The sequence below is a fragment of the Telopea speciosissima genome, chromosome 10 (assembly GCF_018873765.1).
Source record: "Telopea speciosissima isolate NSW1024214 ecotype Mountain lineage chromosome 10, Tspe_v1, whole genome shotgun sequence".
Classification (NCBI taxonomy): Eukaryota; Viridiplantae; Streptophyta; class Magnoliopsida; order Proteales; family Proteaceae; genus Telopea; species Telopea speciosissima.
Genome location: NC_057925.1, coordinates 42,738,966 through 42,761,880, shown reverse-complemented (window position 1 = coordinate 42,761,880; position 22,915 = coordinate 42,738,966). Strand labels below are relative to the sequence as shown.

General features: G+C 43.6%; 2 protein-coding genes across 2 annotated transcripts; both read right to left on the bottom strand.

Moving 5' to 3' along the window:
- Positions 1 to 1,183: 1,183 nt before the first annotated feature.
- LOC122642939 (high mobility group B protein 3-like) lies at positions 1,184 to 2,971 on the bottom strand. Its single transcript, XM_043836553.1, has 7 exons — positions 2,877 to 2,971; positions 2,651 to 2,755; positions 2,468 to 2,525; positions 2,301 to 2,345; positions 1,951 to 2,031; positions 1,769 to 1,837; positions 1,184 to 1,367 (listed from the first exon to the last, which is right to left on the bottom strand). The coding sequence occupies exons 1-7, from the start codon at positions 2,930 to 2,932 to the stop codon at positions 1,347 to 1,349; spliced, it is 435 nt and encodes a 144-aa protein (XP_043692488.1). The 5' UTR covers positions 2,933 to 2,971; the 3' UTR covers positions 1,184 to 1,346.
- Positions 2,972 to 8,028: 5,057 nt separating this feature from the next.
- LOC122641480 (fatty acid desaturase 4, chloroplastic-like) lies at positions 8,029 to 8,964 on the bottom strand. The gene has a single exon (XM_043834727.1). It carries the CDS (start codon positions 8,923 to 8,925, stop codon positions 8,044 to 8,046), a length of 882 nt encoding a protein of 293 aa, XP_043690662.1. The 5' UTR covers positions 8,926 to 8,964; the 3' UTR covers positions 8,029 to 8,043.
- Between the last annotated feature and the right edge of the window lie 13,951 nt (positions 8,965 to 22,915).

The following is a 22,915-nucleotide window of genomic DNA, read 5'->3' as shown; positions in this document are numbered from 1 at the left end:
AGTAATTATACTTTTTAAATGTAATTTTTATTTTACTTTTTAAATTCATGGAATTTGGATGCAAAGTAAGTGAAATCTAATAACTAATTAAAATATGGTTTGAATGATATAAATATGTGAGATAATAATTAAAAAAGTTTGTTTTTAAGATTTAAAATTTTCACTTTCTTTTTCTTTAATTCATTTTGCAACCAAATAGCTAGAACCAAAATCAATCAATACAAATGTAAAAAATGTGAAAGTTTTTGTAATCATTATCTCGAGACAACAAATTAAAGGTCAAACATATCGAATTTGATTATTAAATTTATTTTACATGAGATCAAAATCCTTTGATTTTTAAAAAAAAAATATTACAACTGAAAAATATACATGTACAATCATAATTATAATTAGTTTTTCCAAAATGATTGTTCAATTTCAATGAGAATTATTGAAATTTTTCCAAAAGAATACTCTTACCGTGGGGGCCATGGCGGTGGCTCACCTTCATGTGCGACAAATATATGAGCCACATCACTTCTTTTAATCCGGTTCTGCAGGGATTCCCATGGTAGAACGCTCAGGCCTCATTCACGAAAAACACTTGATGTACTATAAATATCAGAATCACCAGTGGAGTGCTAATTTTCTGGGATCCAGATTCTTTCCAACCATCCATCTAAGGGCTGAGAGGATTTGGACAAGGATTACAACTATCAACGCCTGGGGATGTGTGTCCAAATCCTCCTACCGTGGGCTAGGTGGATGTATAGGAGTTGGAAAAGATCTTTTTCCAATTTTTTGATCCTTCTTTGGAAATCAAACGACTTTATGATACGCATTGAGAACAGCAAAGAGGATCCTTTTCGCTTTCCATTAAAAGAAAATAGAATCTTACCTCTTTACATGAAATTTGTAAAGCAAGTCAAAAAAAAAACGTGGACTGCTACATTGCTCTACTGGGGAGGAAAAGGAAAATCCATCACAATTTTCCCTTTTTCTTTTGGTGTTTGTTATAGCTAAATCCATCACAATTACGAAGACAATAAGAGAACAATGTATGCCTCACGATCATACAAACTACCATTGCACAGTTTTCCTATTGTATGGAAACACTTCAAAAAGAATGGCAGCCGGCGAACAAAAAACGGGCAAAGTGTATGCATCTCATATGTAATACGTATTATAAGCAAACTATCTATATCTCTTAAGTACGTATTATGTACCATTAGAAGTTGAAACAGTCCTAGAAGAGCCGCAACCTTCACTGAATTACGGCTTCTGCAAGTACTTCAGGAAAACAAGAACTATTCTAACCAGCCCAGAAATTCCACTGTCCGTATTTTCACCAGTGTTGGCCAACTCTATGGCTCGTTCTCGTCTCCCTGCAACAAACCAAAACCAATAATAACAAATGAACAAATGTAGCTGTAGACAGGTAATCTTCCTTGCACAAATAGAAATTTCCGAAGTCTTCCAATACTAGTGTCTCTCCGATGAGAAATTTTCAAGTCGGAAACCTAACTGATTATCAAAACTACCCAAAGCTGCAGAACTATCCGAAATATCTATTTTCTAGACAGTATTAGTGAGTAAATTCAGTTAATGAGGCCTAAGAATATAAGCAATTTCACCTCCCTAAATAATCAAACATGTTTGAAAAGATTTGATCTCAGTTAAGAAATGAACAGTTTACAGTTCATCAAGTATTAATTAATTAATTTAATTTGATCCAGCGTTTATTCAACTTACATCCAAAGCAGGAAATCTGTGTGCAAATGGTTACCTCCTCGTAATGGACCTCGGAAGTCGACCTATCAGAATCGTCTTCCTTTGCTCCTTCTCCAGCGCCATTCTGAAAATGCAGAAATTTTAGAACTCTACTTCCAGAACATGACCAAGGCTTCAAGGGGTAAAGAGTAATCATGAACGGAAGAAGTGTGAAACAGGAAAAACAATAAGTATTACAGCTTTCTGGTTATATGATTCCAGAGCCTTTTCATATTCGGCCTTTCTATTTGCAGCTTTGGCGAAATAAGGAGCCTTCTCCTGACAAACATTAATATCAGAAGCTAAATGAGTACTAGATGTAAATTAGGGTGGGAGATTAAATAGAAATAGTGTTTTTATGTTTGTAACATAATAATAGAATCGATTATAACTATTTTTCCTTTAAAGTGAAATATTCGGCAGGAATTCTGCATCCGAGGTTTACTCAAAATCGCTTATCCGCTTATAAAACTAAAAGATCTGGTAATTATCTGCATTTTCACCACTGTACACGTTCTTCCATTGATCGGATCTGTGAGAGAACTTACAGAATCAGTCATTGATTTCCATTTTTCTCCGCCGGCTTTCCCAACCTGCAACGAACAGATCTCAGAAACTACCAAAAATTGACGACTGAAAGCAACAAAGCGAACGAAACAGGAAGAACTACCAAAAAATGCATTTAAACAAAACATTACAGAGTTCCAATACTTACAGCAGAAATGGATTTGTTATCAGGAAAGTTCTCTTTATACGTCTTCCTGAACTCCTCCCTGTCGTTCGCATCATCACAGAGAGAAAAAAGATCGAATCGGTCTAAAGTAGAACATAATATGCAGATCTGATGAATCGCTTTCGTTACATAGCGCTAGGAATTGATAGGTAAAGAAAAACTAACATGAAAACGAAGAACGCTCCAGCTGGTCTTTTCGGAGCACCAGAATCTTTCTTCTTTGATTTTTCTTTCACCACATTAGGATTTCCGTTGCGTTTCTTCGCAACTCTACAGAAATCGTCGAAGGATCAAGATAACAATTGAAGAATATTAGGAAAAGCACATCGAGATGAAAAAATCGAAAACAGCGAAGTATGAAACTCGTAAAATGGATTGAAAGGATATTTACTGCAACTGCGCTTCAGGTTTCTTGTGAGCAATCGAAGTAAACGCTGGTTTTCTCATGGCGTCTTTGCAGTTCGCACAGAGATCGATGAGCAGAGTGAGAGAGAGAGAGAGGGGAGGCACTGCGGAGACAAAGCGACGCAGAAAAAGAAGAGTTCAGAAAAAGGTACATATCAGAGCAAGCGGAAGGTATTTATAGAGAATTTCGATCGAATTTCCTGGCGGGAAGAATATTTCGTATATTTATGATCTCTCCGTACTTCTATTACGTGCAGGGAAAGTTATCTATTCTTTCACCCGGTCTTATTTTCATGAAAAGTGAGATATTTATAGTGGTTTTTACGAAAAGTTCCCTATCTTTTGCACAAAAGGCCAACGATGATGGTGTGAGGTATTGATATCATATTGGGCGATATGTATCGGTTTTACAAGTGATATTGTATCTGTGATACTGTATAGATTAGAGGTAAAATGATAAAAAAAAACTCATTTCTAAAAGAGATCAGGGATAAATTTGTCCAATACGGTTGATCCGTATTGATATCAATCTAATACCGTAGTGATTTCTAGGTTCACCGTTACCCGTTCCTATACCATGCACTAAAACCATGCCAAAAATGATAGAATCCCATTCGGATGGTTAATGAGTAAAGAAAACAGAAGGGAAAGATAAGAATAAGATTCATGTTTAGTTGACTCAAGTCTACCTATTCGGCAAGGTTTAAAACTCAAAATCAGGTATAGAATCGGACTGGAATCTTTCTAGAATTGGTCTTGACTCGGCATAACTTGGTTAGACTTGGTTCACATAGAATTGTGGTTATTTGGAATTGACTCTAATCGATTCCAAATCAAATCGACCCATTATGACCTTAACCCTACTTTTCAAAGCTGTTTTCAATTCGAACCCGCAACCATTAGGTCATAATGGTCTATGTAACAACCTTATAATAGCGTGAGGGTACTTGCCCGCCCAAGACCTTGTAGAGGGAGAAGCCTCGTGCACTAGGTGAACTGTGATTGACACTTCAATTAACAATAGGTAATTAGTATAAGGGAAAAAGAATGTTGTCTAGTCATGTGAATCTAGATGCCCCTAAATATATCCTTATTGGCCCTCACATTGGTACAAGGGCTACAAGACTAGGCAGTGATCTCTTACTCTTAATATAAATTAGGGTAAGACAACGCTAATTGATCGTGTAGCCCCTGAACCAGCATGATAGCCAATGAAACTACGCACAAAAGCATTGGTTTGGATGCGATTCTTTATTTCACTACAGGCTGAACAGTCTTTTCATGTACAAAAGCATTGGTTCGTGTCTAGACACAGAACCACTAACAACATGACCAGGCAACGTTCTTTTTCCCAAATTATTATATGCAAATATTGTGATCCAATACCTAATTAGCTATAATGGTCTTCACCTTGATAAGAAGGCCTGACTTGGGGTGTTAGGAGAATAATGAACTTTTCACTTTTCCCAGTTCCCATAGAGCCCAGACCTAGGCCAATGTAGACTAGCCCAGGGGAGCCCACTTATTGTCTACGGTTCGTCTACGGTTCTCTAACAGGTGCGGTTTCCTAGTGCCTCTCACAAGAGAGGGTGGGATCCACCCGGGCACCTGACCGAACACTCCGCCTAGGTGGGGTCCACCCTCCTCTTGTGAGAGGCACTAGAGAACCGCACCGGTCAGGAACCGCATAGGATAAAAATTCCACTTTTACCATGCCATTTTGTGAAGTGGATTCCATCCCATCCATAGTCCATACATCAATTGTCCGATGATCACACGGTTTTAGTGAAACTGTATTGGATCGGGTATCAGTTAGTTTCAAAACCGATATGATATCAATACAAATTTATCGAACAAATTTATCCTTGATTTAAAAAAAAAAAGGGTTTTTAACTATTTTATCCCTTGTACATACCGTTTCATTGATATGGAATCGATATTGGTCACCTTCAAAACTGTGCCTTATCAATCATATTGGGTGATCCAATATCGATACCTCAAACCATAGTAGAGAAAATATGATAATTTTCTTTCTTATTGCTATGCCTTATTGCAAGGATAATAAAGATAAAGAAGTTATATCAAATCAATATTAAACCAAACCAAATCCCTATGATTTGAAAATGATGAGAATATTAGCACACCTTAAAGTATGATTATCAATTATAATAACAGTTTTATGTAAATTAAACAATCATAATTACAAAAGTTTCGTTTTTGGCCTTTTCAAATCAATTTCACTTTCCTTCCCTTCTTTTACTTACAAACAGATAAGCCTAACCGATTATTAAAATTAAATGAGGATAGTGTATCTGGCTTGAGGCTAGTGCAGTAGAACCTTAGCTCTAACCACCCTAGCCTATCCATTTGCTTTCTTAATCAAAATGGATGAGAAATGAGGATTACAAAAATGGAAAGGGTTTTAACCCATTTAAAAAATGAATGCCCTTATTGAAAACTACCATCATGACACTTTTTAATAGTTTTGTTAATATGGTATGCAAGAAAAAATATTTCTTTACTTTAATCTCTATTTGATATTCTCAAATTATTTTTTATGAAAAAAATCCTTTTGTTGGCTCACCATTATCTAATTATGGATTAATTTTTAACACAATGTGACATTGCCATGATGAGAGAGAAAAAAACTTGAAAATTATTTAAAATAATCGATTCTATTTTTTTTTAAACATTAAAAAAAAAAGTGAACATTTTTGTAATATTATTTGCAATCCAAGGATGAACGCGGTAGATGGACATAACTATTATGCCACAAGGAATAGTGATTGGGCCATATGTCAAATGTAAGCCTCAAATTCAATCATTTATCCATTTGTAACCTTTCTATTATATGGTTGACATGAAAAATAAAATAAAAATTTGGTAGATGACGTGTGAATTTCTTTATCCGTTTATTTCCACATAAAATTTTTCATGGCAAATTTTACTTCGTAAATGTACATTTTTTATGTTGAAAAGTTTTCTAATGTTTGTTTCTATAAAAAAACAAACATTGCAATACTTTTCAAATTTTTTAGGTAAAATTTTATGTCGAAACAAACGGAGCCTAATAGAAACAAGGTAAAGAGAAGGGAAGAGTTTGCTATATACCATAAGAACACTTTTCCCATGTCAATGACAGCTGGCTAAATTAAATACTCAAATTCAGTGCTTATTTTCCATGTCATCAATTGGTCTTGTGGACTTACCTTGTTTACATGTCGTTAATGGTTATAATGTTTTTCAAAAATTTTGAAAATATATCTTTTGCTCTAATTTGTAATATTTGTTCTGTTTGGTACCCTAGTGTTTACATGTTTCGGGCCAGGCCTAGCTTGAACCGAGCCCTGAGCTAGGTTATGGTTAGCATATCCCAGACTGACCTTAGTCAGGGCCAAGTTTGGGCTGAGCATTTGGGATTCCTCTAAAACCTAGCCTATCCAACATGGCTTGCACCCCAAGTCCCCATCACCACATATACATGGTGGGGGCCCGTGGTGAGAATGGTTTAGAAGGATATCAAATTCAACTTGTGATTTATGTCTCTCACTCTATCCTACGGTTAAGATTCCAAGTCATCCTTTTCGTTACCAAAAACAAAACAAAAAATCCCAAATCATCTCGTCCACAAGAAAAGAGTTATTAACATGTGCATATGGGTTCCAATAATGAACATATAGGATCATTTTTCTCTCAAGTGACCAAAGTAGCAGACTGATCTTGACTTGATTTGTGCCATGTGGATGTGATACATGATTGAAAATAAAATATTCGTATTCGATTCGCATTCGTAACCATTTAGGGGTATTCGAATAATCCTAAAAAAAAATTATCCTATCCGAATAGATATCCAACTAATGGTTAGAGAGTTTTTGAAGATTCAACAGGTTCTAAAGAGAGAGGAAATGAGAATTCTGAGACTAAAACATGGATTGAGAGTGAATCATATCCGTTGGGGGAGGAAGGTAGGTCTAGGTTACACAAGTCAGAGATGTAAATAGATAAATCGAAAATCTAAATTTGATTTGCCTCTAAATCTAGGTAAGGAATATCCGAATCCGATCACATCTGATCTGTATTTAATAAGACATATTATCTACATTCTCATCTAATTATAGTCAAATTTTAAATTATTAATCATCTCCATGCGTCATTATAGAGGTTCTAAAGACAGTTCAAAAATTTTAAGAAATTGAAATCTACAGCTTAAGGGAAAAAAAATTGTACATGCATCGGTGGATACAGTTCTCTCATAGTCTCTCTCCTCCCTTATCTTTTTTTTTTTTTTGGTAAGGTCTCTCCTCCCCTATCTTGATACAGTCTCTTCTCGTTCTCCTCAGTTCTTATTTGACAGAGTGTCTAATGTTCTGTTATGTTATCCATAGTTAAGATATATATTTATATTAAAAAAAAAAAAAAAAAAAAACCTGAGACCGGATTTGGTAAACAGACCGAATACTAGGGCTAAGGTTATATTCGATGTAAACATGGCCGGATACTCTTGGTTGGTCTTATACCAAACCGTCTTCGGGCACTCGTCTGCTTACTGGCCCATAATGCTCAATCTTTCCTTGTTTTTGAGGTTGAGCAGCTCCATGGGACTCGGCCTGTCATTTGCCTAGTGCTCGGACTCAGTCCCTTATGTGTACTCGACATGCCACATGCCAGTCTTTGATAGGTCTACCGATCTATGCTTTATCAATGTCCTTGTATAAGTACCGCCCAAGGCCCTCCAGGGCCACTCACATGGAATCCACTCCTCCTGTAGGTCCTACAGTGAATTCTAGGCGAAGGGTCTTTGACGGTACTTGTACAAGGACATGATCCGCGCTCAAAAAACCCAATAAGATTAATGACACATAAGGATATCAAACTAAATTTTTGAATAGCAAATTTCCATCATTGGCTTCATGCTACTTCCTACACTTCATCCAATAAATTGGACCTGGAGGTCTTGCCTTTTTTTTTTTTTTTTTCGGTTCCAAATACTCTTACTTGCACATTGGGATTTGGGAACTCAAAAAAATACAAAGTTTTAGAACAGTAAATCCTCCAGTTAGCTTAGTAATTTTATTGAAGTCCTAAGAAGGACCCATCAATTCCAAAGAAAGAATATATCCAATTCCATCAAATTGAACCCAGAAATTAAGAATCTATGTACAAACAAGTTCTTGGGGTTTAGTTTGGAGAGAAGGGATCTTCTCAATTTCTTCAGTCCAATCAGGGTTGGGCTCACTCCAAGACCGTGGCCGCACCCCAAACTTAAAGAAGAAAACCATTTCCAGCGCCTCAAACACGCTTTTTCTATCCAAAAACTCGTTCCATACTCCACTCACTATACAGTAATTGTTGTTGTAAGGTGAGCGATGGTGTGCGGCATGTTGTGTGCGTGAGACAAGCACACCTGCATCTTGTAATGCCACCACTAATGGAGGAAGACGGCTTTTGGTCCCATGAGCCCACGAATGGAACTGTTGGCTAAACATGATACAACCAGAACAGACTCCTACAAAGGCATGAACAACCAAATCGTTGCTTGTAAGGTCTATGGGAATAACCACGAATGCCACCGCTCGTGCAAGGGCGTAGAGGTTGTTGGCGAATTGGCGCTTAGTGATTGTCCATGGAAACTTGTGGTGGCCTTGGAAGGCTTCGATTTGAGATCCAAATAAGGGGGTCGAGGCATCGCCGTAGTTGTCGATTGCCCAATGGTAGATTCCGGAGCCAAGGTCGGCAAGTAGGTAGCCAAGGTAGGAAGCGAGAAGTGGCTCAAACCATATGGTTGCGCTCGTCTCTGAAGCTGCCATGGCTGATTTTGCTAGAGAAACAAGCACGGATGTGCACCCAGTTGCAACCCACGCGCGGTGAGTCCATGTTGATTGCAAATCAGGATCGGTGGTTCCGACGGGCTTGGTAGTGGTGGTGGTGGTGGTGGCGGCGCAACGAACGCATGTGGTGAGAGGGGGGTGTGCCAGTCGGGCATGATGGTGGGATGAGTACCGCAAGGGGTACTTGTGATGAGGTAAGATGGACATGGGATGGGTTGATTGAAGAGTGGTGTGTAAGGGGCTAAGGGCAGGTATGGTGAGTGAGGGGTAACATAAGTAAGAGGTATTACTGTATTAGTGGCTGTGGAACGAACTAAGGATAAGAGGAGTAGAAAATAAGGGGCGAGATCAGCAATGTGGTTCGAAGAGGGGCTGCGTGGGGCTTCCAATGTCGCTAATAACTTGTGATGTAGGCAAATCTGCATCACATTTTACAGGTATGTTAGGAGCTCACGTAGGTGTCTTGATAAAGTTGTTGGCTTGTTGCGTAAAAGGTGAAGCCACCAAAAAGGCATAAAGGCACAAAGTGCGTGTGGAAGGGGATATTCTCGGACGAAATTTTGGTTGGCAGCGAAGGGAATGGAATCTTAAAAGGTATTTTTGAAAATATTAAAATCTATGAGGGTATTTATGAACCCAAAAGAGAAGTGAATTATTCAATTTCCTTGGCTGTTAACAGGGGTAGCAGGAACATTCCTACTACCCAGGTAGCAGCAAATTTTTTTCGATACTCTCTCTCTCTCTCTCTCTCTCTCTCTCTCTCTTCCTTCATGCGGGGTGGAGATGCAGGTGCAGGCATGGTTTAAGGTATTGAAAATTGGATTGGGATTGTTTTCGGCTAATACCAATCCTTACAATCCCAATCCAATATCGATTCGGATCGCCTTGAATTTGTCTTGATTGGACGAATTACCCTTGCTTTTTAATAAAAAAATAATGTTTTTTTATTACTTTTTCGCTCTTGGATCATACCAGTGGATTGATATCGAATGGATCAATATTCAGGGTCAGCCACGGCCAATATCAATCTGATCTGAATGAATTGACTAATCTGATCCCGAAATTACGAATCCTAGGTGCGGTGAAACCCATTATTTGCCAATTAGCCATTTAAATGGTAATATCGTAGAAGAATTTTCTTATTGATACCCTTTAAAATATTAATAAATTTGTTACGTATATTTTTGCCCATTGTTTTATTCCCAAAAGTTATTTAATGCAGTATCTAATGCAGGGGATGATCCGTTCGTGCTGTCCCAAGCTTCTGTGTGTTTTCTCTTGCGGGGCCCATGTCCCGTGTCCTAGACATCGTGACTATAACCCTGGGCATGGTGGACCTCACTTTTAACCTCCTTGTGTTGTGTGGGTCATGAGACTGGGTCCACAAGCCCTTTAATGGGTTGTACATAGGTTTTCATGACATTGGGCCAAACCAAACAGGCCTTAAAGCCATTTATCTAGTAAAAAGGACTTGGCCTTAATGGCTTATTCATTTCACTACACCAACCCAAATCGTGGGAGGCTTGAGCATGAGAAGAGAAAGGAAGGTGAAGAAGAAGGGTGGAGTCCGAGGCTTGATCGTTTGGTGGGGGGTGGCATTAACTCCCTCATTGATTGAGGTAGGCTCTCATCCCATCTCTCTCTCTCTCTACCCTATTTTGGTTTTGGGAAAATCCTCTAAGGATGGATTGACCTAGGGTTCCACTTGGAACCCAAAGATTGAGCCTAGCTAGTGTATGAGCTTCCTTAATTAGTGAAGTTCCATCCTTTATTGAATACCCATTATGGACTATGATGCAACATTGTTGTTGAGCCTAAGATCCTTTAACTCTAAATCCTAAACTTAATGAATGGGGGTTTAATCCCTTGTGAACCATAGAAGCAATGAATGGTTGGGAACCCTAAGACCCTAGGAAGGCTTAGGACATCCCTCTCCTAGCTATTGAGGTTGTGGAATCTCAGGGTTTGAAGGTGGAAGTGAAAGACCTTCAAATCTCGGATAGGACCTCGAACGGATCAACAAATGAATCCAGCATTGGGACTCCGTCCGTAGATCCTTTCCATATTTTTTCAGGGCTGATTGCCCGAACAGACTCACGGAAGGACCCACACTGTTGCTTCCGTCCGTCACTCCGTTCCCATCGGTATTTTCTCAGGGTATCGAATAGATGCACGAACGAATCCAATGAGTAGGTTCCATTCGTGAATCCATCCTTTTTATTTTGGGCCTTTGGCCTAGATGGACCTAGGGCTGCCTCTGTTCCAGAGTCCGTTAGTGCTGTATTTTGTAATAATCAACAATAACTCCTGGGGACCTCCCTTGGGACCTCTCCTACATCTTTTAATGATTTGTTTATGCACCCCTAGGCCTTCTAGCTCATATGAGGATACGTGTACCAGGCAAACACTAATAGACACACTGAACTATACGCATACTATTAGTGAGTGGGTTTTGGGTTCTGTTTGGGATTGTTTACCATCTATCCTACATGTATCATGCTTTGCATCATTAATTAAGCATGCTGCATAACTGCATATTATTATCTTGATTGTGAAATGTTGTTATTGTGGATTACAACTTGCTTCATCTTATATCGGGTTACGGTGCTGGGGTACCGGTACCGGAACCCCATAATTACTTGTAAACTTTTATTGCTTGTCATATTGGCCTATATGTGCCATGTCGTGCTGGTACTCAGGTGCTAGATGGAACGGGACGTTGATGAACCCGGAATACTTCTCGGGACGAAAGGAATTTCATGTAGTATATTTGTGGCTAGGTATTGCTTCCCTTATACTATGACCTTTACCAACAGGGGTTTAGGTGTTGGGTGATCAAGGCTCTTGTTGCCTGTGGGGGAGAGATGCCAAGTCAAGAATAACCACTGATCATCAGGGTCTGCCTCTGGGTGGTTTTGGTGGCTTCAATCGGCGCATGCCCTAGTGACAATTGAGGTATCACGTACTGTGGCGATAACATAAGTGACCCATAGTGTTTACCCGAGTTGTCACAGTAGCATACACCATTGACTTAGACTATGTGTTAGGTGAAAATTTTAATAACATTACATGCATCATGGACTATTTGTGATTGTGTGTTTGTGTATTCCCCATCCCCTCACTGGCTCAATGGTGCTAACCCCCCTATGTACACTCTTTATAAACTTCGATACAGATGACGGCTACCTTGCTGGTCTCAAGATTCAAGCCTCGAATTACGGCTATCCTGCGGATCAAGAGACCTTGACTGAGGAGCATGGTGATGGATGCTCATGCGACGATTGTGCCTACGAGTCTTAGTGGTGCTTGGGACATCTTTATTTTGATTTACTTTTGAACCTTGAGCCGTGTATAAATATTCCCTGTTATATGTATATTTTTGGTAGTTACGTCATGGTTAGTCGGTAAACAGTACTAAACTATATTTTGTATCACTTAGCTGGTTGAACATATTATAACTGCTAGCAAATGCTTCCGCTCAACTACTGATTCATTTCGGAATGGTTATTCCTTTTGTCTTTGCACTCTTATATTACGGTGCTTAATATTACTTGACTGTGGATTGGAACACTGTATCTGTGATCCTGGTAGTGTAGCGGGATGACGTGTGTCATCCTAGTCACCCCTTTTATTGTACTTTATTCCTACCTGGAATGGGGGCGTGACAGGTCTAGTCATGTTCAAAGGAGAAGAGTGTAAAGAGTTGTATCGATTGTTGGGGAGTACAATGGTTGATGCTATTCCCATTACCCCAATGAGTGATTGGAAACAAAGTGCACAAATTAGAAGAAACATGTACAAGTATCTTTTGTTGATAATATAGAGAAGTGATTTAAGGTCCAACAAGTCTTCAGGTGGTTATGATAAAAGCCAAAGTGAAGATTGTTGGGTTTGGTGGCTTTTATCTAGACTGGTTGTTTGGTCGGTTCAATGGTCTAGTCTGGGTTATCCATTTGAATGGGTTGTGAAGAGTCTGCAAGTGTAAGAGTGGAGTCTTCAACAAAGTTGAGTCTTAAGTGGAAGTGGTCGGTGGTTGAAGATGTTAAACAAGGTAGAGTCTTCTAAGAGACACTTTGGAAGAAGTGTGTAGTGGGTTTACTATAAGGAGAGAGAAACAACAACGTAGAAGACTGATAAGGAGAAGAAGAAAGTGAGAAAATAGGATGTAAAGACACTAAGGGAGAAAGAGAGAAAGAGGAGGTGAGAGAATGAACAAGTAAGAAAAGGGAAGAGAGAATAAGGTGTACAAGGGACTTGGGTTTGGGATACAAATTGCAAGGTTGTACTATTTTTTATTCTCTTGTTGTTAGTGGAAGATGAACCACTCCATTGATGTCGGTGGTATTACTGAACCACGTAAATCTCTGGTCTCTTGTGTTATTGTTTTTTTATTTTTTTATTTCTCTGTTCTTTGTTCTTGTTAATCTTGCACATACCATCTTCGTGCTGCTCACATCTGTAGAGAGAGTTGTTTCCCAACCCTAATAGAGAATTTGATCATTTAATGTATGTTTTCTTGTTAACTCCACTTTATCAATAAACAAAGTATTTTGAAGAGAAAATCCATAATTGGGCCATAAGCTAACCTAAGTAAATATATGAGTTTGAATAAGATGGATTATCAATGATTCATAACCCCTTATTGCCCTTAATCTTCAACCAAACTCGGTTCTTTTGCAAGTTTCTGAAATAAATTTTTCCAGGCTGGGGAGGTAGTTAATTTTACATTCCTAACCCTTTAATCAGCACATTTAGGGGTATTTCGAATTTTGGCTACTAACCCCCGATTGCCTAGGTTCAAGGAAAGTAAGGTTACAAAATCTAAAGGGGGGGGGGGAGAGTTCTCTATCCGAGAGCACGACCCCTGCACTAGTGTAGGGGAATGAGAGCGCATGTAGAAGCATCAACAGTGGATCTGCCTTTTATTGGGGGGGCGCAATGGTCATTTTGCGGGGACTATGTCTGGGTACATGAACCACACTCCTGAACAAGTTCCTTTTTTCCAAATCTAAAATACACTTCTAGCAATGTCATTTAGACAAATTAATCTCTTCTAATTTGGGTTCCTTTCTAATTTATGTTTGGAAAAGGCTGGGCATCTCGCCAGGGTGCCCAAGATGTGTCATCCTCTTGCCTTACCATTTGGAAAGGACCCCCCCTTTTTTAGGTCCATTCAATCCTAGGGATTCAAGAGGAAACCTAAGAAGAACCTAATCCAAGGCACAATAGGGTAGAAACCCTAGATTTCTCAAATGAAAAGAGATTGCTTAGGCTTAGAGCTTGTAATGGAGTGAAATAACTCCACCATAGCCTAGGCTTAGAGGTTCCATTGATTCCTTGGGTTCCAAGAGAACCCTAGGTCAAGTCTCTCCCATTTCCCCAAACCTTAAAACCCAAAATAGAGGAAGAGGTGTAGGATTTAATGGCTTACCTACCCCAAGAATAAGAGAACTCCACGTTTATGGCTCCAAGAAGTGGGGGTCTCAACCTCCAACCAAGCTTCTCCACCTTCCTCCTCCTTTTCTCCTTCCTCTTTTACTCCTCTTTCTCTCCTCCACGATTTAGGTTAGATGGGAGAAGTAAAGAGAAATGAATGCTCTCTCCCCCTTTAGTCTTATTTATAAAAAATGGGCATTGGGTCCTTTAAGTTAAATGGGTTAAGAGCTAAATGGGTCGACCCATGGTTTTATTTGGGAATTAGGAATGGAATAACCCATCCTTGGGTCAAATAGAGTTATATGGGCCCTTAAGTTAAATGGGCCATATAAGTTAAATGGCCACTTGAGTCCAATGGGCCTCTTAAACTAAATGGGCCTGCCCACTTGTTATAATTAGGAAAGAGCCTAATTAAAATATGGGTTCACATGATATGGCTTAAGCTCTTCACATGTTTCCCGAGGTAAGTGGGACCCACCAATAAAATATTTCCTACCCAACTAAAATAGTCCGGGCGGTTCAAACCTTGGCCCGCACTTCGAGGGCATCGAAGAAAAGGATAAATAAATAAAATTAAAGGCTAGAACTTACTTCTTAGCCATCATGGTTTGTCCCCCATGACCCCGATAGTTTCCTCTATAGGCAAACCCGTACTGTGGTCAATAATTTTGTAGTTAGGTTTGACCACCAGTGAGAACAGCTCACCAGCATACATGGCAGTGGTAATTACATATCACGGAAAGAAAATAATAATTAATTATACTCCCGGGGTGCGGGTATAACAGTTCCCCTCAAGCTACACCCTGCCGTCTGTGTGCACGACATGTGGGCCACCTCCAATCACCTCCCTCAGAGCTCTTCTCTTCATTTCGCGGCCCAGCAAGTTGTAGGTCCATCTTTCTTCTGGCCCAGTCTGGGCAGAACCAGGTGGTTTTGGCCTGCAAACAATGCCCCTCGCAACCATCTTGAGCGGTGCCATGTGGCTCGATCTCAGAGGAGGTTGTGACTAGAACGGCATCTTCTCCGCGCAGAGCTCTGGCGTAAAAACCCTCTATCGCTTCATCTTCCTCGGGCCGTTAGGGTTTTGAGTTTCGAACTCCCTCCGCCATAATGGTGGCACGAACTCCTGTCCAGCTTAAAAACCCAACTACCCCCATGGTTTTCACTCATCTTACTCTGCCTTCCCCTGTTTCCCACTGCTCCCATTTCCTTTTTCCTTCCCTTTTCCAAGCGTGATGGCCAAGAAGAAGGTTCCAACACCGGTGAGCGAGGATGGGGAGCTCTTAGCGTGTAAACGATCGATCTTGCCGCCCTCAGTCATGATCGACATCCAGATTCCCTGCTCTGAGTCTTGCGTCTTCAGGTTAGGTCCTGCCTTCTCTTCTCTTCCCCACGGTATTACCAATTTCCCTAAGAATGAAAAAGAGTGCCTACTTGCCCAATCCCCTGAGCCCTTGCTTCTGAAGGACGAGGCCTTCTCTCGTCTGTGGCCTCATCATCTCCCTGATTGGAAGACACGGGTAGATAGGGTAGTTTCGACAAATTTGACTTTGTTGGTTAAGTTGAATGGGCTTCACGCCGTTCAGCTCTCAACCACTCCAATCCTCTTGACCGTCCTCCGCTTCGAGTAGCGCTCCGAGTCTAAGTCGCGGTCCACCAACACCTTTCGTTTTTGTTTTGGGATGATGGCCCCCACGCTCCTGGATGTAGGGCCCCCCACCAGCTTGAGGGCCACTGGTGAGGAATTCAATGGCTCTTCTCCTGGTACAGTTAACTCCCACAAGTGCGAGATCCAGTACGGCCTCGAGTTCTCCAAGTCTGCGAGCTACTCCTTTTACCTTCGGTCCTACCGCCAAACCCGTGGCACCATTGCTCCTAAAGAGCTCATTGCTTTCTTTCTTGTTTGGATTTGTCGTTATATTTCCTGTGTGCAGTCCAACAAGATCGCCAAGACCTATCTCCGCCTGGCCAACGCCCTAGGGCAAGGCCGCGTGATTGACCTGGCTTCTTTCGTCCTGGCCACCCTCTTTCGACCTTGTAATGACATCAAAGAGTTCGATTTTGACTACGACGGTGGCCCGTTTTGGTTACTCCAGATGTGGCTTCGTGCCCATTTTACTGAACTATACGCCATTCCTTCGCCGCTTTCGGTCTGTCCTGTGGCCGATTATCTATTCGCCTCCCTTCCAACTGATGACCTAAAGTCCTTGCGAGAGTACTATGATTTCTTCTCCTTTTTTTAGCCTAGCCCGAGTGGCAATTTCTTTCTGCCCTACCGCACGTGGGAGTTCATCCCAGGATGGCTCTCGCTGGCCATTGCCTGTTCCCCATCAGAACCAGATTTGTGGAGTAAGTTTCTTGTTTGCAAGGATCTTCACGTTGGGGTCACTCTGGAGCCTTCGGGCAACAATGCCTATGGCTTCGAGATGTACAACCCTCACTACTGTACGCTCCAATTCGACCATCGCCAAGCTCTTCCTTGACCAAAGCAAGGAGTTTACCACTCCTGTTCCCCATAGTCTACTCGTCGGTGACTGAGCTCCTTCAGGCCTCGTTGATGAACGCCCTTGTCCTCTCACAATTCTAGTTGCAGGCTTTTGTTAGAACTCTAACAGCGACTGAAGACTTCACCACCTGGTGGCATGGGTACTTCACCTCGCTGCTTCCCCTCCGGCCGTGCTCCAGGAGTGGTAAACTCCTTGCTTTGGTCTCTAGCATTGCCAGTCATCAATCTGCTGTGCCAAAGCGCAGGAAAGCTCAGGCTTCCAAGCATATCACCGGTAAGTCTACTTCCCTGTTCTTTTACTTTCGTTCTTAATTGCTTCCAAACTGATCCCTTTTCTTGGTCGCAATAAAATCATTAGCCCGCCCTTCGTCCTCTGCCCAATCTATCCGAAGTGGCGAAGGTTTGTCTCCTGAGACCAACCAAGAGTCGGAGGCCAAGGAAGAGAAGGACGATGAGGACGATGAAGATGAGGAAGAGATTCGTCCCCCAAGTAAAAAACCCAAAGTGGTCAGTCCTTCAAAGGACGTCTCCTGTCGGGTCTCCCTCCCCAGCATTTTTCCTTCTAGCCAGACCGCTGGTGCTCTACCCGCTTTTTTGGTAGCCCCTCCCTCAGGTATTTCCCCATCTGTCAAGGACCGTACTTAGCCAAGCGCTCGCCTAAAATTGACCATCTCGCGCCAATCCACCCAGGTCATCCTTTCAAGCTCATCCGGATCCGATGACAATTCTAAGGGGGAGGATGAGGACGAAGACGAGGAAGAGGAAGAGGAGGAGGAGGAGGGAGAACAGTCACAGGGGAAAAGGCACAGTCAGGCACGATGAGGCTGAGCCGAGCGGGTCCAAGACCCCACTTCATGATCCCCCACTTGCTTTGCCCCAGCGCCAACTCGTCCCCCTGGTGACTCCAACGGTTGGTATTTCTACCTCGGCCTTTCCCTTTTGCTTGTGGCTCGTACTGACATTCCTCTGCTCCAGGCTCGCAATCGCCAGTTGGTGCATCATGTCCATTACAACCGTGCGGCCTGTCATCAGAAATAATCTTCATCAGTCTTCTTCCGCCGTTCCCCAAGGTTTGGCAAGGCTCGTGCTAAAGGCTCTCTTAGTCGGAACACCTCTTCTAGGATGGTGGATGAAGTAATCAGCGAGGTCGGCCTCCCATACACGTCAGTCCCTATGAATTGGATCGGGCCAATGCATGGCTGGCATCAACCAAGAACGGTCTGTTGTCAGTCATCACCAACTCAATTTTACCCCCTTCCCGCCACAGGACAAGAATCTGGTGGAGTGATGAGGGAATACAAGAGTTAGCATGTATCCAGTCCTTACCCCAGTAGGGCATTGTAATTAGCCATCGCGTCCATGATGAAGAAGGCCGTTAATGACATATGGTTCCCAACCTTCAGGTCAATTGGGAGAACCCCTTTTGGTTTGGTCGAACCTCCCAAGAAATTGGTCACTAAGACGTCAACGGGCAGGAGATCTATCTCATCCTTGCCAAAGTGCCTCACCATTCTAGAGGGGAGGATGTTGACGGTCGCTCCATTGTCCACCAGTACTCTGGTCACAGGTTTATCATCCATGTGGGATTGGATGTATAGTGGTTTCAGGTGTTGCATCATTTCTCGAGTTGGTTCTCCAAAGATATCGGCCATCTTTCCTCGCGGTATAGGGGTGTCAAACGTGTACTCGGTCTGCCTCGTGATGATCGTCCTAATGCTGGCCCCCGTGTCCTACCGATCTACCTGATCGACAGCCATTTCCTCATCTCCTGACTCCTTGGTAGGTACCAACTCTATTCCTAGTACTCCAGGAGGTGACTCTCCCTCGTCCACATCACCTTCAAGCTCAGTTGCTTGCCCAGGCTGATACTGAAACGTCCTGGGCAAGACGTAAACCATTGAGATCTGCACCTAAGTAAGAACTGTGCCAAACATCATTTCGACCAATTCGTCAAAATCCACATCCGGGGAGTGTATCGGGTTATCTAAGCCTCCATGGTTATCTCCTGGGCTGGCCCCAGAAATGACATCTCCAAACGCATCCGGGTCGCTTTCTTTGGTCTTGTAGTCTAAAACTTCTAGCTCCAAGAGCTGTCGATCTACATGTCCTACCTCTGGTTCCTTGAGTCCTGCTGGTCTGACCGTCACCTGGTCCTGCTTATGCTGGTCCGCGTTTAGCTTGTCTTGCCCCTGGCAGACCAAACTCTGGTGGCTTTCGCTCGTTTGCCCCTGTTGGTAGTGCCTCTGAGCCGCCCTTTTCCTCTGCCATCTCCTTTTCTGAGCCCGAGTCATGCGTCTTACGCCGGCATCGGCTGGAAACTTCGGATGTCTGTCAATTCTCCACCCTTTGCCTTCAATCTTGGGCAGGACCATCCTAGGCCTGCGTCCCTCCGCATCGGGGAGGCTGCTTCTCACCGAACTGGTCCTCATACAGTTGGTATCATATTGCTCATATGTTAAGCGTCTTTGAATGGACACTCTCCCGAGTCGGTCCTTGGTTGATGGTCTAAAGTGATTGTCTGGTCGCTGGAGTGTTTGGACTCTTCTTTGCTCTGGAGGCGATTCCTCTCGTATCTTGCCTTTCGAGCGCGGTTGTCTATCTTGCCCGTGTGCGGCTTCCCCCATTGGTGGCCATGGCGCCTCCCCCGGTTTCCTGACTGGTTGGTTGCACCTGGGGCAAACATCATGGTGATGCCTAGGTGCTTTATATAGCCTGGGTGTAACGCCGCCTTGTTCCCACCAACCTCTCAAACCTCCATGTTGGTCGAACCCGTAGCGGAGCTTGACGTGGCGACGCTTGCCCCTTCTATGTTGCCTCTAGGGTCCTTCTAGTCTCTCAGGCTGTTCCAGGACATTACTAGATCGTCCCATTACTGGTGCCTTGGGCCATTCTAGTGGCACCCATGGCGTTGTCCCTATTCCTTCTGATGTACCGCACCTGTCCTCATGATCACGATCGGCCTGCCTGTGAAAGGGAGGACCCATCGGGTTCAGGCGAGACTCTGTTGGCCGTGCTGATGAGCTCGGTCTGGCTAGACTGGTGTCCGACCTGATGTTCACAGTTACCATTGTACCCCTTCTTGGCCCGGCCCTCCTGGAGAAATTGGCGCTGACCATGTTGACTGGAAATGGGTCTTTGTCTACCATCATGACCCCTTTCTCCTTTGCAGAGAACTGCAGACGTCCGATCGTAATAGCTTTTTGCAAGGCATTGCGCAAAACCACACAATTAGTTGTTGTATGGGTACGGGTGTTATGCCACTTACAATACTTCTGGTCCTTCAGTTCATGACTGGGAGGTATCTGGTGTCCTAGAGGTAGTTTAATCTGCTTGTCTTTAAGCAGTTGGTCAAAAATTAACTCGGCCTTGGAAATGTCAAAGGAGTAGTTCACTTTTGAATCGTAGATCCTTTAAGGCGCGGCCTTGGGTTCGGTCTGTTTAGCCTGGTCGCTGGGTTTTGCCAAGGCCTTGCACACATATGGCTTCCCTTCCGAGATCTCCGCCGCGTCGACCTCAAATTCCACTTAGTCTACTTGCTTTTGGTCACTAGTACCTAGCAACGGGAATGCTCATGTGGCGGAGTCTTTATAATATGTCCCGATTGAGGCCGCTTGATGCTGGCTTTCCTCTTTCAATAACTGCTCGTAAGGTGCAGCCTGAAGTACTAATTGCCCTAAGTCAGGGAAGTACTGGCCAGTAAATCATTTTCGGAACACAAAACTGAGCCCTCCCAAGGCCATCTTGGCGTATTCGGCCTCAGGTAGAGCGGTAGGGCACTTATATGTTGCCATTTTAAAACGGGTAATGAACCCTTCTATGGTCTCCCCCGGCCCTTGGGTCATCTTAGCCAGGTTTGCTATTGTGACCTCGGGCTCAGTCCGGTAGAACTGGGTATGGAATAACTACTCCATCTCTTGCCAGCTTTGGACCGAGTTAGCGGGTAGGTTAAAGTACCAGGTAAAGGCCGCCCTTGTAAGGGAGTTGGGGACCAGCCTGAGCTTTGCTGCCTCGATCCCTCCCAAGTTTCTGCACTGTACCGTGAAACGGGCTGTGTGCTCAATGGTGGAGACTTTATCTTCTCCTGAGAACTTGGTGAACTTTGGGATTTTAGGATTCCTTCTGAGGTCGACCATGTCAAAGTACTCCGGGTAAGGCTTCTGGTATATGGGACGTGGTGTCATTCTGTAAAAAGGGTTGATGCTCTCTTGAATAATCCTGGTCAATTCCTCTCGGTCTATAGTCATGGGTGGCCCTTAGGCAATGGGGTACCTTGTCGCATTGGGTGGCCACGGATTACCAGGGTAGGCCTGTCCGGCCTGGGGATTGATGGGGAATTCTGTCCTCTGGTCGTACCTAGGAAAGCCTTCCCTAGAACCCAGGCCCATAGGCCGGTGTCCAGCTATCCCAGGGGCCGTGCCCCCGCGTCCTGGATGCGGATACCCTCCTATAGGGACAGCATTTGCCCCTAAGGCCGTGCCACTGTGGGACCCAGAGTTGGGCCTGATACTACTGGGCAGAGTACCGCCCCCAACGGATGACCATGCCAGGCCTTTTGGAAAGGGGGCCACAGGCATGTTAACCGCGTTTCCCGCCTGGTGGTTCCCAGCAGGATTGGCGACGTAGGGCTGAGCCGCCTGATACAGGGGATTGGCAAAAGTTACCGTTGGTAGGCCAGCTCGGGGTCTGTCTCCTGCAATGGGGTTTTGGTTCGAACTCCTGCTATACTTGGTCTGCGTTAGCAGGACGCCTCGGCCTGTATCGAGTCCTCTCCCTTCGGCCACCAAGTCGCTTGGGTCAGCCGGTGCAGTCGAAGTAGATGGCCTTGGCCCTGGCGTGACTTGCTACAAAAGGGCGACCATGGCCTCACGGAACTCGTCACACTGGCTCTGCTGACTAGCCACGAACTTGTCTACCGCGGCCATCACTTGTCGTAGGTCATCCGAGATGGGCCTGAAAGCGTCCACCAATTGTTGTATGCTGCCTACCAAGGGGTCAACAGCGTCGTGGACCACGATGGCCAACTGCTATGCAGAATCATGGCTGGCATTACTGCCATGTGACCCGCAGGGGTCGTTCTTGGCCTGATCAACTAACTCGGCTACTGTGGGGTTTTCCATTTCTTCGTCAATCAGTACCTCTCTATGAGTACGGGGTCGTCCGGGCCCTCTTTTTTGTCTGACCATGTGAATGGTTGGCTTATGTGGGTCCCACCAGGCGTGCCAAAATGTGTTGGTGAAAAACTCCCAAACACTCACACGTGGGACTTCGCACGAGGTACAAAACAGCACGGGCATGCCAGGACCTTTGCGCAGGTCCAAACGAGGCTAAAAACAACCCAATCTGACTCCCTACCAGGCTAGCAGGTTTCCCTCCTGCCTAAGTGGCTCTAAGGTCTTTTGGGTTAAGCCAACCACACTATGGCCCAGAACTTCACAGCCTTAAGAATGAACTGAACAATAAACCATAAATAAACGTAGTAAGACTGAAACAGAAATTACACTAGCCAATCATACCAGATACAAGCTTAGGCCTTGCGTGCGCAGCCTTGCAGTCTTCAACATGTGGCTATACATCCCCTCAATCTCCAATGCTAACAGAGCAAAACGTCAAAGACAAAGCAAAAGACAAAGTAAAGAAGTAAAGTAGAAGATGCGAGTCTGATTCTCTGTGTGTGTCCCTATTTTGATCTACCACTCCCCTTATAAGGGATAAGCTCTGGCGGTTATCAACTGTTCCCTCCAAGCTTCCATTCCCCGTTCTGGCCCAACCGACAGCTTCCACGTGTCCTCCTTTCAGGTCTGCTTCCAACTGGCCAGGTAGTGGTATGGCCCATCACCCTTTAGCGTTGAGTTCCCCTCATGCTACACCCTACCGTCTGTGTGCACGACACGTGGGCCACCTCCAGTCACCTCCCCCGGCGCTCTTCTCTTCATTTCACGGCCCAACGACTTGTAGGCCCATTTTTCTTCTGGCCCAGTCTGGGCAAAACCAGGTGGTTTTGGCCCGCAAACAACCCCTTAACCAAGAGAACCTAGCCGACTGAAAAGACTGGTCAAAGAAGCACACCCCTACAGCCCCAGAGCAATAAAACATCTTTTTTAACAAAAGAAAAAGACAGCCCAAAAAATAAGTCAATAATTAGACCTACTCCGAGTTACTCTGGCGGTTGGAGGAGAGCGAAAACTTAATGGAGCTAAATTGGCCCCATGATGATTTTTTGAAACAATGGACGGACTCACTCAATCCACATGCTCT